At 43.5% G+C, this 19,366-nt stretch overlaps 1 protein-coding gene across 3 annotated transcripts in view; it reads right to left on the bottom strand.

Moving 5' to 3' along the window:
• LOC150020796 (NACHT, LRR and PYD domains-containing protein 1a-like) overlaps positions 1–19,366 on the bottom strand; it is a 38,677-nt gene that overhangs the window by 9,625 nt on the left and 9,686 nt on the right. For 2 of the 3 annotated variants that reach the window (XM_090273341.1, XM_090273325.1), the window contains 10 exons: positions 17,113–17,157; positions 14,067–14,108; positions 13,719–13,748; positions 10,619–10,663; positions 10,196–10,243; positions 9,983–10,029; positions 9,838–9,887; positions 9,356–9,573; positions 9,004–9,254; positions 6,751–6,885 (listed from right to left, as the gene is read on the bottom strand). In XM_090273341.1, the coding sequence (XP_090129467.1) occupies positions 6,751–6,885; positions 9,004–9,254; positions 9,356–9,573; positions 9,838–9,887; positions 9,983–10,029; positions 10,196–10,243; positions 10,619–10,663; positions 13,719–13,748; positions 14,067–14,108; positions 17,113–17,157 (911 nt within the window). The remainder of the gene's footprint in view (positions 1–6,750; positions 6,886–9,003; positions 9,255–9,355; positions 9,574–9,837; positions 9,888–9,982; positions 10,030–10,195; positions 10,244–10,618; positions 10,664–13,718; positions 13,749–14,066; positions 14,109–17,112; positions 17,158–19,366) is intronic. The other variant, XM_090273333.1, reaches the window with a different exon arrangement.

Raw genomic sequence — 19,366 nt, forward strand, 5'->3', positions numbered from 1 at the left:
CACCACCTTCCCCGACCAAATCCTCTTTTCCTCTTTTATGGATAAAGAATCTCAGAAGCAAATTAACGTGCCCAACTTCTCATCTAGGAAGTGGTAGAACTCAATGTGAATCCACACCTGCTGACTCCAATGTGTGACCTCTTACTCCTACACAGGCTGCTTCCTGCCTTCACCCCTTCTGTTCCTTTCCAGGTTGCCTGGCAAGTCTGGAGGGAGAAAAGCGTTTTTCACACAGTACACGTGACCTTGTTTCATGGCACTTTGAAGATGTTATGCTCTTTACAAGTTGGAGGTTATGGCAACTCTACTGGCGCCATTTTTCCAAAAGCATTTGCTCACTTCATGTCTCTGTGTCACATTTTGGAAATTCTCACAGTATTTCAGACTTTTTCATTATTATATTTGGTGTAGTGATCTGCAATCAGTGATCTTTGATGTTTTACTATTGTAATTGTTCTGAGGCATCCCAAACTTAGTCGATAAACAATGCATGTTTTGACTGCTCCACCGACTAGCCACTCTCTTATATTTCCCCCTCTCCTCGGGCCTCCTCATTCTCTGAGATGCAGCCATACTAAAAATAGGCCAATTACAAACCTGACAATGATGCTGGCTGGCGTGGCTCAGTGGACTGAGCACTGGCCTGTGAACAGTAAGGTCGCCAGTTTGATTCCCTGTCAGGACACATGCCTGGGTTGCAGGCCAGGTCCCCACCTGGGGGCTTGCTCTCTCTCTTTCTCCCTCCCTTCCCCCTTCTCTAAAAATAAATAAATAAAATCTTTTTAAAAATGGGGAAAAAATTTAAAATAACAACCTGACAATGGCTCAATGGCTACTTAGTGTTCAAGTGAAAGGAAGGTTCGGACACAGATCTCTTACTTTACATCAAAAGCTGAAAACATTACACTTAGCGAGAAAGTCATGTCAAAAACTGGGACAGGCCAAAAACTAGGCTTCTTGTGCCAGTTAGCCAAGTTGTGAATGCACAGGAAAAGTTCCTGATGGAAATTTAAAATGCTACTCCAGTGAACACACAAATGATAAGAAAGTGAAACAGTCTTGTTGCTGATATGGAGAAAGTGGTCTGGATAAAAGATCAAAAACCAGCCACAATATTTCCTTAAGCCAAAGCCTAATCCAGAGCAAGGCCCTAACTTTCTTCTATTCTATGAAGGCTGAGGAAGGTAAGGAACCTGCGGAAGAAACGTTTGAAGCTAGCAGTGGTTGGTTCATGAAATTTAAGGAAAGAGGTTGTCTCCATAACAGAAAAGTTCAAGGTGAAGCAGCAAGTGCCGATGTAGAAGCTGCAGCAAGTGATCCGGATCTAGATAAGATAACAGAGGGGAACAATTTTTACCATAATTCCTGTTGAGTTCGATTTTTCAGCTGTTTTAGATTTAAATAGGCATGCTAATGTCAAAACTGCAATTAGTTTTCTTCTATCACGTCAAGTTTTTCCTGCACAGCTATCTTAATGCAACTGTTCTAGGCTGGATTGAGCCTGGATCGAGGGAAGCACTAATGCTCTCCTAATGGTTGAGAGCAAACCTCCCTTGAGTGGGGAGGTGGGAGGAGACGACCTTGGAGACCAGCGACAGGTTCATACTTGTCTAGGTTGTTCAGATACACGAGATAGTGTGGTGAGTGGTTGTGTGCCACTCTGTATAGTGAATCATATTCCAAAGTGTAGTCCGAGCTCTTGTCCGTACACAAGGAGTTAGCAGATTTTTTTTTTTTTTTACATATGTACTTATTTCCTTTCCTTCAGATCATGTCTGCCTCTGCTATTTCTCGTCGTAAGTGCCCAAACAACCCTGATTCGTTTTGTTATATCTGTGGCAGTTTCACCATTCCCAAAGGACAAACATCAGTGCATTTGTCAGGCAAGCCTATTTTGCATATTTTAAAAGTAAAACTTAGTGATCAAGATAAGTCTTAGGCCCCTCACAAGGTGTGCAAACAGTGTGTGGAGAGTTTACAGATGTGGACGAAGGGAACACGTGATAAATTGCCATTTGGTATACCTATGGTTTGGCGAGAGCCCAGAGATCATTGAAGTGACTGTTACTTTTGTATAGTGAAAACGTCAGGCTATAACAAGAAAATAAATGTAAAATAAAGTATCCTAGTCTATCATCAGCTATACACCCAGAGCCTCATTCAGCTGAAATCCCAGTGCCAATGTCCTCTTTCGAAAAACAGGAGTATGGTGAAGAACTAAGTGACAGTAATGATGAAGATTTTGAAACCGAAGATGACTCAGTTCATAAGGGATTTGATCAGCATGAGTTGAATGATTTGGCACGAGATTTGGGACTATCCAAAAAGGCTTCAGAACTCCTAGCATCAAGACTGCACGAGAAAAACTTGCTTGAAAAAGGAGCGGAGGTATCCTACTTTTGATCAAGAGAAAGTGCATTTCTGCAGTACTTTTGAAGTGACAGTGGCTTTCTGTATTGCCATAACATACACGGTTTAATGGAGGAATTGGGAATTCCAATCAATAACGCAACTGAATGGCGACTGTTCATCAATAGCTCAAAGCAGAGCTTGAAGTGTGTCTTCCTCCACAATGGCAATTTATTTGGTGCAGTCCTAATTGGCCATTCAGCTTGTTTTCATGAAGAATATGAAAACATAAAGAGTCACTGATCTGTTGCAATATCACAAGCACAATTGGATCATCTGTGTTGACCTTAAAATGGGCTGCTTCCTTCTTGGTCAGCAACGCGGGTACATCAAGTATCCCTGTTTTCTGTATATGTGGGACAGCAGTGCTCATGAGGAGCATTGGGTGGAATCCAATTGGCCTCCAAGATCTGACCTCAAACCTGGTGATCCAAACATTCTACATGAGCCACTCGTTGACAGAAAGAACATTATACTCCCACCTCTGCACATAAAACTGGGTCTCATGAAGCAATTTGTTAAAGCTTTGCCAACTGAAGGAGACTGTTTTCAAGTATCTCATTTTGGCATTTGCTAGCCTGTTGTTTGAAAAGATAAAATACAAAATACCTTAATATGTATGTTTGGTAGCAGAACTTTACTACTTGTACACAATTTGACTTACAGTAACTATATATAGCCTTTATATGAATAAAATAACTCTAAATACATAGTATATAGTATAAGCTGGTAACTTTTTCTTTATTTTCCTTTGTATGTACATTTTCTATGATTTTTGGGACAAAGGCAGGGTATCCTGTACCTTAAAAAGTTGACGTGATAGTGAAAAACTGGGGTCATTTTTGGACTGAGATGCCAAAAGTTAGTCAAAAACAAGCGTCAGTTCTAACTCAATGAAAATTGTGTTCCCCAGTGTAATTAATAAATATGGCTAAACTAAACAACAGGTTTTCATGTAGACAAAACAGCTTTATGTTGGAAGAAAATGTCATCTAGGACTTCCATGGCTAGAGAGAAGTCTATGCCTGGCTTCAAAGATTCCAATGACAGCCTGACTCTCCTTCTTGTTAGAGGCAAATGCAGCTCATGACATTAAGTCAAAGCCAATATTTATTTACCATTCCAAAAATCCTAGGGTCTTTAAGAATTATGCTAAATCTGCTTTGCTTTAAAAATGGAACATTAAGGCCTGGAAGACAGCACACCCATTTACAATGTGGTTTACTGAAAATTTTAAGCCCACTGCTGAAGCCTACTACTCACAAAAAAAGGGGAAGGGGATTCCTTTAAAAATATTATTGCTCATTAACAATGTACCTGGTCACTCAAGAGCTTTGATGGAGATGTACCATGAGATTAACGTTGCTTCCATCCATGCCTGCTAACATGACACCCATTCTGCAGCCCCATGGACCAAGGAGTAATTTTGACTTTCAAGTCTTCTTATTTAAGAAATACATTTCACAATGTCATAGCTACCATAGACAGTGATTCATCTGATGGATATGGGCAAAGTAAATAAAAAACCTTCTGGAGAGAATTCACCATTCTAGATGCCATTAAGAGCATTCATGATTCATGGAAAGAGGTCCAAAATATCAAGATTACCAGGAGTTTGGAGGAAGTTGGTTCCAACCCTTTTTGAGGACTATGAGGAGTTCAAGACTTCAGTGGAGGAAGTAACTGAAGCTAGGGTAGAAATAGCAAGAGAACTAGAATTGAAAGTGGAGCCTAAAAATATAACTGAATTGTGGCAATCTCATGGTAAAACTTTAACAAATGAGGATGAGCAAAGAAAGTGGTTTCTTGAGATAGAATCTGTTCCTAGTGAAGACGCTGTGAATGAAGATTGTTGAAATGACGATGAAGGATTTAGAATTATTACATAAACTTAGTTGATAAAGCAGCAACAGGGTTTGAGAGGATTGACTCCAATTTTGAAAATAAGTTTTACTGTGGGTAAAATGCTATCGAACAGCATTGCATGTTACAGAGAAATCCTTCATGAAAGGAAGAATCAATCTACAAGGCGAACTTCACTGTTGTTTTATTTAATTGCCACAGGCACTCGGACCTTTGGCAGCCACCACCCTGACCATTCAGCAGCCATGACATTGAGGCAAGACTCCCCACCAGCAAAAAGGTTTTGACTCACTAATCGTTAACATTTTTTAGCATGAAAGTATTTTTAATTAAGTATTACATTGTTTTTTTTAGATACAAGGCTATCACACACTTAATATTGACTACAGTCTAGTATAAATATAACTTTTATGTGCACTGACAAACCAAAAAACTTGTGACTCGCCTTATTGTGATATTCACTTTACGGTGAGTATCCCCAAAGTTTCCCGGTGTTATCACTAAACCTCCTTGGGCATTGCCATCATAAACCAATGGTCTTAACTGGTCCCTCTCCCTTTCCATTCCAAATCACTAGCATTATCTTCATAACCTTCAAAGGGTAACCAGGGCCTATAAAGCCAAGATAACGCCCTCCCTTGGCCCCACTCTGCCCCAAGCCCTCTGCGTTCCTGCTTCCCTGGAACCATCCCAGTGCCTCAGCCTGGCTGCACATTCCTGTCACCTCACTTAGCACTGCTGTTCCCTCTTCCAGCAGAGCGCATTTCTTCCAGTGATTCCTTCCCCCTTCAAACCCAGAACAAATGTCACCACACAGGGAACAACCTTGCTGAAAACCCACTGCACTTTGTACCTATCTCAGTGGCAATACCACATTAGGGAAAATTATATTTTATAGGGATGCAGTATTTCTCCCTTTACACTGGCATCTTTGGAGGGAAAAGCTCATGACTTACTGGTTTTTTAATTCTTAGCTCTTATCTCAGGCCTACTGGCTAATAGGCACTTTGGATAAATGTCCATTAAACAAATCATTAATGGTATAAAACTAGTAAGAACACCTTAGATTTACAGAGTTGTACAAACTTCCGAGTGTCCTAAAATCGCTTACGTGCTCCTTTCAGCAATCCCGGGAGATTATCCCCATTTTAAATGTCTGAAATTTGGTTAAGAGAGTGCACACAATGAGTGACAGAACTAGACTAAAGTCCTCCAGCCACCACCATCTTTGTAACAAAAATCTTGGGGCCATCTCGGTCTCTTTCTGGGCAGACTCACACATTCACTATGTATTATTCCCTCTCTTAGTGGTTCTTAACCTTGACGGCACATTAAAGTCACCTTTGGAGCTTTAACAAGCCCGGGCCATTCCCAAAGCAATTAAGTCAGTATCTCTGTGAGACCCAGGCCACAGACTTCTTTATAAAGTCTCTCAGGGAATTCCACTATGCAGCCAAGGCCAGGAATCACTATCCTAAGCAAACCCTTCCAATTGAATTCCACCTCCTCCACAAGGCTGCAGTTTGCTTCTTGTGATTGTCTTCATGACCTGCTAGGGCTTGATCAGCTTGGAAGGGCTGAGAATCAATCTCTCAGTGATAACACTGTGGCATTAGGAGCCAAGGGCAGATGGGGATCAGGGGCAGGCTCTCCTGCTGCCAGGTGTGTGACCTAATCACCTCCCTGCTTTACACATTAGTCGCCACAACTGCACTATTGTGAAACTCAAATGACATTGGGTGCAAAGAGATCCTTTGAAACAGAACAAGACAGTCTGCATTCAAAAGTTGTGGAAAACTAATCAACCTGGTTGCTTCAAAGGGCGCTAGGCCCCTGATAATACAATAAAATAATGCAACACAGACCATTGCAATTAGCTCTCTCTTGCTTCATATTTCAGTATAATAGAATCAAAACATGTTTTCAAGTTTTCATATACTATAAAACAAACAGAAAGAGGTATATAAAAGGAATTTCTACACAGATGTCTAGGCTAGATAAGCTACGGTACACATTCAGAGCATATAATGAAAATAAGTTTTAAAAATAACAAGTCATTTATGAGAAACTGAAATCACTTAAAAATGCCATGGTGTGTACAGTGAAGTTTAAAGCTAAATGGCAATATGTTCCCATAACTATTTTCCAAATATCTTCCAGTAAGAAATGCCCAAAATCCCTTTTAGCAATTCCTATCCATTAACCTTTAATGCTCTGTAACTTAAAATTAAACTTGAGGGTTCTTTTAAAAGGGAAAGTGATGGGCTAGTCATCTTTGCAATGGTTGCAGACTAATCCTTAAATTCAACAGCATCTTTGGAATAAGCTACAAGATTTGCAAAACAACTGTTTTCTTACGAATAAGAAATCAAAAACGAGAACAAAATGGATTTTTTTGAAACCTTCAAAATACAACAGCTAAAAAAATACGAGTCTACATCCTTGCTGCTACTCCAAGTTAGTTTTTAAAGTATATACCTCTGGGGTGATATCGGCTTCTGGTTCACTGATCAGCCTGTATTTCTTCCCACTCTGCAATGGCTTCTGGCAAACAGGAGGCTTGTCGATTTTCATGAATTTCTTAGGTGACTGCTTTATGGATGTGAAAATATCCTAGAGATGGAAATAGGTTTTGGTTTTGAAATGCATCAGCAGCAATTGTACGAGACAGAGACCAGGTCATGCAGTGCCAGGCTGCACAGCCTGCATTTCCTCCTACAAAGTGTCGGCACAAAGGAATTTCCTCTGCGCTCTTGAAAGAAATGCCAGCGGCCAAGGCGCCTGGATATGCACTACAGGCTCCTAGGTCTCCAAGCATCTTTCAGCTAAAAGCAACACACGTAGCCTGCAGGGCACCAACGATTTGCTTCCAAGGGATTTGAGAAAATTAAGTTAGCATTTGTACTAATCACGTGCCCACCATGGGAATAGAAAGCAACAATTTTCTGTGCTCAGTTCCAGTTTACTCAGTTGGTTTCTACCCAACACTTTGTTTCCATCCTTATTTCCACAACTATCCCTCTGACCTGGCCATAGAGGGGACATGGATTTTGTAGGTATTGTTCAAATGGCCCAAAGAGGCTACAGCAACCTTTGGCCCAGGTTCTCTTCATAAAGCAGCTGGACAGCTGACAATAAAATGTACATTTCCTGAGGGCAAAGTTCAAGAAAATTTTTTCCTACATAGGGAAAAAGAAAATCAGCCCAAGAAGAATGTAAGCATAAAACATCCGCCTGGAAGGACGTCCTGCTTTAAATGGGCTGTGCTCCCTATTGTTCTGGCCGCATCCTCATCCACATTTGCTGAAACAAAGCTCCTCACCCAGCTTCCCAGGAAGCATGGATGATGCCCTTGCAATGAATTAACTGCATTTACTTTTAAAAGTATGAAGTTATGAAATAGTAGTACTTATTCCAAAGCTACGCTAATTATACTTTAGATGGGCTTGTTTTTATACCATTTTGAAGCCTAGCTTACCAACTGAACATGTTATCTTTAGTGATATTACAGGAAACAGATTTTATCTTCTTAGGAAGAAACTAAAAGCCTATTACTTACTAAAGTGTTTAAACTTTCATATATATTGATAATTATAACAACTTATTTTTAAAGAGGAAATACTACAGCCTAAAACAGTGAGAGTAGATAGTTGGATGTCAATTCTGTAACTCAAACTAGAACTCATCATTTAGCACACCTTATTATAAATCTAATGCTTATTTTTGGGTTTTTGTATTTCTAATGCTTATATTTTTAACTTACATCAAACCCTAATCTAAAATCTGAAAGTGTAATCAATTTTGAGTCATGTTTTATCTGTCCACTTTGTTTATTTGTTCTCCAGCCAACTCTAAGCCATTACAAGTAAACCGACAATGGTGAAAAGTATGAGAGGAAATTCAATCACCTCTCTTCTAATCTATACAGGAATTCAGAAGGCAGGCTAAATATCACAGCCTTAGTCTACATTCAGGAAAAGTAACCACTGTGAATATCCAAACACCCTCCTCGTCCCTCAAGGACAATAGGTGATTCAAGAATCTCTGCTGTTATAGAACCCAGAATGTTGACCCCATGAACCATAGGTTTATTTTTATCCAAAATACTGCTCTGAAAGGAATGAGTTAACCTAGGAGGCCCATCTTATCTGAGGAGACCTTTAGGCCAAGGAGAAATCTCAAGTTGCCCTATACTGGACCCAAAGAACTCAAACGTCTCCCCAGTATATTCCGGAACAGGTGCTTCTCACACTCTAAAATATGCACAAATGCCCTGGGAATCCTGCTAGTTGCAGGCTCTGATTCCGTAGGTCTTGGGCAGGGCTGAGAATGTGCTAAAATTTCAACAAGCTGCCAGTTGATGCCAAAGGTCTTGGTTCCCCAGTTCCCAGCCCACGTTTTGAGTAGCAATGCTACAGAAAACAGCTGGCCGCGGCTGTCCATCAGGCAGTCCCCTCTGAGGACAGACCTGCTTGCCTGGGCCAACCCCACCTCTGGAGAGCTGCTTCCCCATCTGTGGTCTTCTTGATGCTATTTACATGCAGAGACAACTGTACTCCATGGACCTGAGGACTCAGGGCACACCTAGCATTGACATTACAAACCCTGTAGGTAAGTACCCAATCAGACCCGAGGCTGGGGTACTACCAGAGACAAGGCCCACACCTAAGTGTGGTATAATGTCTGAACACAAAGCAATCAACATTCATTATTCATTTTTATTGGCTTTACCTGGACAAAGGAGTTGTTATTGGTTACCACGTACACGCGAAAAGACAAGGATGGATTATGGTCCACAACTTTGTACAGAATCACAGCCCCGTGGTGGTATAACGTTCCTTCACTTTGAATAACAGGTCCCACAGGAGACAGAGAGCTCACGTGCCATTTGACGTGGCTTGCAGAATGATCCACAGTACATTCTAACGAGGCCCCAGAACTCTGGATGTGTAAGACTTTGAATGTCATACTGGCATCGTGGTCTGTTAAAACAGGAAGGTAAATTAGTGTTCCAGGGGTTCCCGGGGTTGCACACATCCACACATGCACACAGCCATTAAAATATTAGCGGACAAGTACTTACGACCCAAGCAGAGGAAATGCGGAAACTCAATGGAGGTAAGACAGGTTGGGTCACATTTAACATCAAACAAGGGTCCCCCAACAACCCAAGGCTTAACAATCAGGTCTGCATATTTGCTCCAGGACAAAACGCAATACTTGATGTCAACTTTTTTGTTAACCTCGAATATCAGACCAGTTTCTGTGCACTCGTAAATTCCCTCCGAGTCCAACTTCAGTCTGCATCGGACAGATAAGAACACCTGTTTAGTCCTAATGTTTGATTAGGAGAGGACTTCTTAAAATCATTTGTTTTCAGTTTCATTCAAAAGCATTCAGGAAACTCTATAGCATTTTGAAGAAGCATCATTTTCAAAGAAACCAATCCAAGTAATTATATAACGTGTAAAATTAGCTATGCTGTTTTGTTGTTATTGGGTTTATATTTATGCAGAAAATTAAGTTACTGATGATACTAAGCCTACTGTATTCACAACTACTTACAAAAACTGTCTCCTGGAAAGAAGTCTGGGAGTCACTTGTTCATTGCGTTTCTGGTGAAAAAGTATATATATATAAGTAATATATAAATAAATGTGTTCTTAAATAAAGCAAATTTGAGAATATTTTATAATTAAAAGATACTCACATTTTCAGCATTACAGTGTTCACAGTGAGGTTCGATTTTAATAAATTCTAAATAATAGAGACAAAGTTTTACTTGTATCAATGTGCTTAGCATTTTCAAATAAAAATTTTAAAGTAAATACAGATGATATACTTAGATTATAAAATCCAAAGGCATATGCCCTTCAGCAATAATGGTATTTAAAAGAATGTTTTGGAAAATCTAAGTTCATACCTGAATTACAGTGATCTGTGGGCAATTCTTTATCCTCCCATTCTTCAGCTATAAAGATATCATAATACGTGTGTTGGCACAAGTCAATCACAGAATAAATCACCTGCTACTCTAACACACACCTTCAGCTTCACTACAAACAGGAACTTTACCCTTATATTTAAACATCTCCGTGAGTCAATTCAATGGCCCTTGACACATTATCATATTTGTGAATCCTGCTGTAGGTCTAATGCATGAAAGTAAGTTTGAATGTGACTCAAGTTGCAACACACCCATAATTCTTTATCTGATGTTTTAATGCAGTAGCCACTGCTCTCATCATTCTTCAACCTGACCCTCACATCCTCCTCTAACAGCGCAGCATGAGGAGAGGGGTGAACCAGACTGAACAGGAGGCCACACATACTGCCACGCTCTTACCTTGAGTGGAGGCGCCCTCAGCCGAAGACTCTCCCGGTTCCCCATCTGCAGAGATAAGAAGGGCTTAGGGCACAGGCACCCGTGAACAATCTCTCATTAGTTACTCCTCACCCAGGCCAGCTTCTCGACTGGAGCGCCACAGCCCTGCTGAAGGCTGATCCAGAGTCAGGAACTAAGCTGGAGTCACTGTCCCCAAGATAAGGCTTGGTTGGCACCAGCCCTCCAGGCCATGACAGAGTCAGAGAGAGATTAGCTTGGACGTGAGAAAGGGAGTGATATCTGATTTTAGGCATAAACTGGAATCTGAATTGAGGTCTAGTTTGTAAGACTCTCTGACTCAGCGTGCAGGCTCCTCCCATGGGGCTCCAGGCCTGACAGGGTCCCCAGCTCCCCGCACTGACGGCCCTCCGATCACTCCCGGCCATTACTCCACACCAAAGCACACCCCCGACTCAGGCCCTTCGTGCTTTCTGTCTCCTCCCTCAAATACTCATGTTGCTCACTCCCTCACATCCTGAGGTCTCTGCTGAAGCCGTATCTGAGAGGCTTTCCTGCCGGCCCCCCTGAAACAGGGCCTGCTGACACACTCACTCTTCCCCCTTCACTTCCCTTCAGCAACCCGCCCACCACACACACACACAACGGGCACTCTGTAGTTTAGCATTTCTGCTTCCTGGCTCTCTCCTGGCTGGAATGTAAGCTTCCTGAGGACTGTAGCTCCAGGACCCGGTAATGCTCAATGACTCTTTTCTGGATGACCAGAATTAGATAATCCAAGAAGTGCACTATGAAAGGGGACAACACGGAATTTTCCTGTCATCTACACCGGCCGCTAGCTGCATCACCTTGGGCTGCCCAGTTCTGTTACTACGTCTCTCTGTGCCTGGCACTCAGCAAGCCCTTGGTGTGTGTGTGTATTACCTGTTATTAACTATTATTTGCTATGGTGAGGGGTAGGAATCATTGAAAAATTAAAGAATTCTAAAGCAGACAACAACCATGTCACCTGGGTTCAAGTGCTGGGTTTTATATTTAAAAGGTCTGGAAAACCTTTGGGAAGGTCACCCCAGGGTAACACAGGCACTCCTCAGCACATGTGTAAGGTCCTATGCCATCAGTCACCAGTGCCGAGAAGGTGGAGTCACTCCTCCAGGGTAGAGCTCCAGCCCTGTCACACAAGCTGCCTGATCTCCTGGACGAGCAGAGCAGTCAGTGTCCAGGGACCAAGGTTGCAGGAGAGAACCAACTTCAGAACACAGCATTAAAATGAAAGGCAAAAGGAGACTACACGTATTCAGATCCTGGACTCAGAATACTCCAGATGAAAAGGTTCTGAAACACTGACCCATGTTCTGAACCACACAACCCGCCAATCAGAGTTCCTCAGCCACTGTCCTTTAAAAGATCATTAAATTCTAAATTATTTAATGGCATGACATCTATGAGACATTGTATTTCATCCACAGCCCATGTTTTTCTGTCTCGCTGTTTGTCTTGGGAGCAGAGACAGGAAAAGAGGTTAGAGAAACCTAGGCAGCAAGCAAACGCAGTCTTTGACTAGATTGTCCCAGCCAAAGCACAGAAGTTGATGTAATTCTCCCCAACCTATAAACCACAGCTTCTCTTCAATCTGTCTGACTCAGGACAATCTCAGAGCTCAGACCTGTGAGCAGGGCCACAGCCAACCACGAGGAAGATGGGTGGGCCACCATGCCAGCCGGCCCACACAGGAGCAAGCATGCCAGGAATGGCCCGCCTCCTCCTCCATCTGACCAGCTGGAGAATAACCGGCCTTTTCACAAAAAGAGTAACCCTGGGGGAAGGCAGGACCCTTTGCATGAACCTGGGGCTGTAAGGACAAGCATCCTCTACCCAAAGGAGATGTCGGAGCACTTTCACGGCCAAAGGACATGCAGGTGTCTCACCCAGTCAAGGGCCGGGGCCAGCTGCACCCTGCCCCACACATGCCCTGTCTGACCGCACTGACTCCAGCCTGCCACCAAATTCTGAGCCTATCTTGAGCTTTGCTGACTCCAAATGCCTTCTACTGGGGTTGCCTGCCATGGCCCAGACCTGACTTCTGGACCGTAAAAGTTCTACCTCTGGACTCTGGGTCCCCAGGGCCATTTACCCAGTTAGTAGCCAGAGACAGCAAAGACGTGATCCCAATATGCAACTTTCTACTTTAATTTCTACCCTAATCCTATTAATGGAGGCTGGAGTCTTGACCACATTTTGAGGATGAAATAATCCATTAATGTATAAAGAGGATTGGGAGTAGGAGGGCTGGTTCACATATTTTCCTTTTGGGTATCAGAAATGTGACATCTAGTCATGTAGAGAGATAATTACAGGGTCTTATCAATACATAACATGACTGCAAGGAGCTTACTAAGCCTTCAGAGATTCTCACTGGGAAACTGCAGAGAGAATTAGATTAAACACAGAAGGACTTATAAGTGAAGAGACTTCATTTATTCTAAGTGTTACAAAGAAGCCCTCCAACTGCCTTGTATAGTATTTGTGCTCATGGGCAGATCATGGTCTAAAAACTGGGACAAAATCCTGCAGTATAATCAAATCAGTTAAAATATAAGCTTAGCTACTTACAAAACTGTAGACACGAACCATATTTTATATTTAGAATCTATGTCCTTAAAAGTGGTTTCATACTCAAGTTGCTCACAAATAGCCAGAATAGCAAGCCAGGAACTTTAAACCGCAAATGGTACATTTTCAGCAGCCGGCTGTTTACTCTGCGAGAATCTGCGAGCAGTGACCACCACGGAAGGAAGCAGCCCTGCTTGGGGCCGCACTGCGTATCGGATTTGGTCTCTCACCCTCCTCTCCTTTGGGAAACTGTTAAGAGCAGAACCTCACACGCAGAGATTTGGCATCAGTGCAGAGAACAGAGCTCTTGCACTCCAAGTGTAGTGAGTTCAAATTTTCAAAACACTTAGAAGCTGCCTCATGTTTAACTCGGTTCTGCACAGAAAAAGACCATGAACAAGCAACTCGCAACTTAAAAAGCCCAAAGGCTAACCTTCTCTTTCTTCCTTTCAACAACAAAAGATAAAATTCAGAGGAAGGACACACTCACATGTTTTTTCTGTTTCTGGCTCCTCATTATCTACAAAAGAAAAAGAGGAGGGGCCTAAGTCAGATTCATGACAACTAAGAGAAAACACAGGCTAATGGGAGAATAGGTAAAATGTTTGCTTTTCACCAATAGCAACCATTTCCTGTCTTTCTTCTTGAGCTCATCCTGTTTTGCCACTTTGCTTGCCAACTAAAATTAATTCCCATGTAAGTACTTTTATCAGTACTTTACAAAACCGTGCTAGAAATTAATATGTCCTCAAATAATAAGTGATGTGTGCATTACTCTAAAATAAAAATCAAGGTATGTTTTGCTTGAACTGAAGAAACAGATACATATACTACTTACCAGAGTCGCTCTGAGAGCTGCTCTCGGAATTGCTGTCCTCTCCTAGATAACAACATGCCAGAAGGACGCAAGGAATTAAAAGTAGGAACTATCTAAATTATACATGTTACAAAAAATACCCAAACTCAACTGATTTCTTCTTTCAGTCAATTCTTCAGTCCGAAACTAGTCTGGTGCACATAAAAGGGGGCTTTTCTTCTTTAGAAATGGGTAAAATTAACGTGAACCATTTAAATATGTCCTCGGCTCACACTCTCACTGCAAACATTTTATATGGGTGTCACCCAAGTCCCACCTGGCCCCAACTTGCCCCGATCCTGCCCCTGCACTTGCACACGGTTCCTAGGCGCACATTCAATGACAGAACAGTGCAGAATCCTGGAGTACAGATGCTATTTCTCTGAAGCACAGGACAAGCTGAGTCTGCTTTGTTCAGCTACTACTGAAAAGAGGGGTTCCCAAGAGTGCTCCCTTCACTTCCTCACCCCCGACCAGCACCTCCACCCACTGCAATCAGACAGCTGGTTCGGGATCCTTAGCCTGCTGTCCCCAAAGGCCTGCTCACCCCCAGGCTCACACGGCCTCCCCACTGCCCTTATGGCCCCCCCAGTGGAGCCTGCCCAGGCCCTCGTCCCCGCTGAGTGCCCTCCACGTGCTTCCAGGCTCCTCTCCACCTCCCTCCCCCAACTACGAACAGCCCTGGCCCCACACCCCACTCCAGCCTCCTTCCCATTGAGCGCCCTCACTGCACCCAAATCTGGTGGCCTCCACCTCCAGGGCCACCCTGGGCCTCTCCCAGTCGACCCCAGAAGTGTGCCCAGGTGCACTCTGCCCGCCCAGCCAAGCTCATCCCCTCCACACCCCCTCCTCAACCGCTCTGCCGCCTACCCTCCACTCAGGACCAGGAGTCCACGAGTGAACACATGGAAAGCTATCAGCATTCTTCTCCAATCTTCCCGTGCTACACAGAACTATGGACAACCAGGCCAAGGACCGGCAACAGGTACAGGGAGGAAGGAAAAGATTTGAGTCATGAGAACAAGAATAAGTGCAGCTAATTGAAGCTTGTTTGCAGTGTTCACTACGTGCCAGGCACTGTACATAGATTTAATCATTTACATGTATTTACTTATTTTACATATAGATCTATATATTTTACATATATTTGTGACAGTGCTTTGCATATATTGTCACATCAGTTCTCGGAACTGTCCAATGAGGTAAGCTGCAACACCGCGACAATCACCACTACCCCCACCCCTCCAGAAGTCTAGAGCGAGGATTTCCACTCAGGCAGTCTGGCCCAAGCTTCCAATTCTTAACCATGTGGTCACACTGAAACAAGCATTCTTATTATTACTTAGGCAGATGTGAGGGGAGACGAGGAGGAGGACGTTCCTGTTTGAGCAGATGCCTGAGAGAGTGGGAGGCAGGCACTGTGTTGCAGCGGTGGTGGGAAAGCAAGGTGACAAGACATGGCCTGTCCTCCAGGGCTGGCAGCCCGGGGCTGTGGTTCTCAACCCTGGCTGCAGGATGGAATCACCTGGGGAGCTCTCTAAACACACCCATGCTGGGACTCTGGCCTTCCTCAGAGGTTCTGATTTAGCTGGTCTGGGCCAAGGCCTACACAGCAGGATTTTTTTAAGCACCCCCCCCCCCCGCCCTGCCCCCGATGATTCCAATGTAGCCAGTGTTGAGGACCACTGGATTAGAATCAACCTATCTTAATCATACCCCTGTTCCCCAACTCGTACCCGGGATGATTGCTACTCCTTCCTCCACACCTTTAGAGAGGAAGTCTTTTCCCCAGACCTCACCTGCAGAGCTCCTAGGTACCCACGGAGACCCAGCCCAAATGTCATGTCTGCGCAGAATCTCCCTCCACCCCACCAAATTAGCCACGCGTCTGTGATCCAGCCTGTGGCGTTTCTCCCACCGCCAAACAGTGGCTGCTCATTCGCCGGCTGGTCTGCGAGCCCTGGAGGACGGAGGCCCTCTTCCCACTTTGACTCCCCACACAGCTGCTCAAGGAGTAAGCACATATGTAAATGAACAAACGCTTGCCCCAGTTTTAAAGCAACAAGCAGACCTTACCCTCTTTATTCTGTCAGTTCCCTTTAAGAGTGATGACACCGTAGGACTGTAATTCTGCCCAAACCAAAGGCCCTGGTGAGGCCACCTTCTACCCCAAGTCTGGGAAATGGCCTGTCCTTGGGCGGAGGGGCGTGGGACTCTGGGGCCACTCTTTCAGTTCACCCAACCACTGGTTCTGGTCCTAGGACTCCTAGCTCTATCTCTGCTCCCTGAAGCCCCCCAGGACCATTTTTCTGCCTCACAGCATTAAGTTGAGAACTAAATAACCTATCTGTAAAGAGTGACCAGCCAAAGGGCCTGGCACACAATGGGTGCTTTTTTAGCTATTTTCACTAATAGGTCACACTCATTCCTAAATTTCTATGACTGGCACTGGCCAACCCCGTTACTCCAAGGTACTAAACCCTTCCCATATTTGTGCAAGGGAGAGCTCTGGAGGCAGAACCTTGGTTCTTTGATTCCAGTCGCCTGACCTTCTTCAGACTCTGGAAGCAGCTCTGTACACTTTCCCACATCAGGGCCTTTGGACCTGCCGAGTCTCCTGAAATAAGACAACCCTTCTCCACTTCTGCCCTGTTAGCCCAATTTGTCACCTCCTCTGGGAAGCTTCCCAGACTACCCCGGCCAAGTGTCCACGACCTGGCTGTGCTCACAGAGGACCCTGTACTAGATTAGCATGGCCAGCCTAAAAATAATCTAATTGCCTCATCAGATAAATTTTTAGTTTCACTATGTACAGCTTTATCACCAAACTTTAAAGTAATTAATTTCACGAGAATAGGTAATCATAAAACACTAAAATTTAGTAAACTCTTTCAGGTAGAAAGACAGAAGTCCCTACTTCTCACTCAGATTGCTTGAAGTAAATCAGAAAAAAATAAATTTTAATTTATCATGGGTTATTTTACAAAAATTTCACTTGGCACTTACCAATATTAATCATATCCCTTACCTGATTTAGAGTCCTTTGAAGTATCTAGATTGGAGCTAGGGCAATCTAAATGTTCAGAAAGAAAGAAATGTTTAAGAGTGTAAAAACAAGCATAAAATAAAACATTATGTTCTTTTTTAGTAAAAGCCACCGAACCAACAATAACAGAAGCACTCTCTGCTATAAATTAAATCACTTCTTTAGAATCACAGCAGCCCACATGTCAAACTAATGCAAATGTACCCTAGTCTGGGGGGGGGGGGGTTAGACCAAGAAACCTTAGGCCTTTTCCAATAGAGGAAGACCAGAAAGCCAACAAACTTGAGATTTATATTTACATTTGGTTGGTTCCTTGGTAAAGTCTGAATTTTGTGCCAAAGTAGCTATACTGCTTCTTTGATCAGCTCAGCAGCACCCTAAAAACATCCCTGGCAATTAAGTAACTTGACACCAAAAAGAAAAAAAACACCTGGTTTTAAGATTTTGTAACTGAAAGGCAGACGATACCAGGCAAACACAAACAGGGTGAAGCTAAGACGCTGAAGTCAGCAGGATATGTTGAGACCAGACCAGGGAAGGCCTCAAATGCAATCAGGAAGAACTGGCATCCCTGATGGTTCTCCAACAGGGAATGACATGAAGACATAGAGGACCTAAGAGCTTCAAACTGGATTGGGCCTCGGTGGTCCCCAAGATGTTGGTGGGTACTGGAAGGCACTGGTGTTCAGGACGGATTAGACTCCAGAGAGCCTCACATTACAATGCCCCTGCAGAGACCCAGATATGAAGTGAAGAGAGTCTAGGCCAGAGGAAGCAGGCATGGGAATGAAGCTATTACAGATGAAGGAGACGAAGCGGGTGCAGAATTTACCCCCAATGTTAAATAAAGCAGTAACATTCCTGTGCAGGGAAGGACTGCTCCTTAGCTGTCATGCCCTGTGTCTCTGTTTAGGCCACGCTCAATGAGACTGCCCCAAAGAACATGACCTAGCCGTCTCCCATTCCCCTCATACCCGGAACATCCACCCACAGTGGGCTGGTGGATGACAGGGGCTGCATTACTGGTTGACCCATTGCTCTGGGCTTGGGCAGAGACTACTGTCCCCTCGATTTTATAAACACTGACTTAGTGTCCACTGTGTGAGGGCACACTGCAGAAATTAGGAGAAAACCTAGATATGGGTTAATGCAGTTGTGAGGGCAAGGAGTAGCTGTGCACTAGACAAATTAGTACAAGAAATCACAATACAAGACGAATTTAGGCCAGTATTTTGCTGGTCCAAGAGAGAAGCTGAGACCAGTCACTGAAGATGAGGGCTTCAGCACAAGCTCATGAATCTGGCTGAGCTGCAGCAAGTCCTGGAGGTGAAATGTGAGGGCAGGGAGAGGCATCTCAGGCAGACAGACAGAGGGGCAAAAGCAAAGCAAGGGATGCGTTTACTGCGGCCGGAGGTTCAGGTCAGCTCCGTGCAGCAGCAAGGCCCACCAGGTCCACCCACTGTCGTGAGAGACGTGCGGCATCCCCACACCCTGCCCGTGCCAGCCAAACATTACAGAATCCTTTATTAGATTTTAATCAGGATATTTTTATTAGGCAGCTTATTATTCTACACTGAAAAAATTAACCACGAGAGGGAAACAGAACCTGCAAAAGATGGCCCAACAATGGGCTAAGGTTTCCAAGTTAGTCTGCAGTTAAGTGACACAGATTGCTGCCTAAAGTGACCTCAGAAACACCCTCCAGAATGGCTCTCAGCCATGCAGTATGGGATAGAGAATGGGCCAAAACAAGAAATACAGCCCTATGCACGGTTTATAGACTTTCCAAACAAGCAGCTCCACTCAAAATGAGAACTCGACCCTCAGCGGTCCCACACCAAACCCAGATGCAGACCCAGTTTATTCCTTTAATAAGAGATTTTTTATGTGACCCAGATTCAGGGAGAGAACTGTGTTGCCACTTTCATGAAGTATATGAAACTGATGATCACATTCAAGTATTAAAGATAACAGCTAGTTTTTATGCATGAGTTTATAGAATTTGGTTGATAATAACTCTTCACTGAACTTAATTATTAATTTAAAATAAAGTTAAGAACAACATTAGACCCAGCGTTTAAAAGAAATGACATATAAGAGCATTTACATTCTATTATCAAGTTGTGAAAAGTTACAAAGGCCCAAATTCTTTAATTTCACCTTTTAAAATATCTGTTGAAAAATAACCGTAAAATTCTAAAAAAATGTCATATCCCATCGTCCTAACCTAATGATT

The sequence above is a fragment of the Furipterus horrens genome, unplaced genomic scaffold (genome assembly GCF_987537825.1).
Source record: "Furipterus horrens unplaced genomic scaffold, mFurHor1.1.pri manual_scaffold_1, whole genome shotgun sequence".
NCBI lineage: Eukaryota > Metazoa > Chordata > Mammalia > Chiroptera > Furipteridae > Furipterus > Furipterus horrens.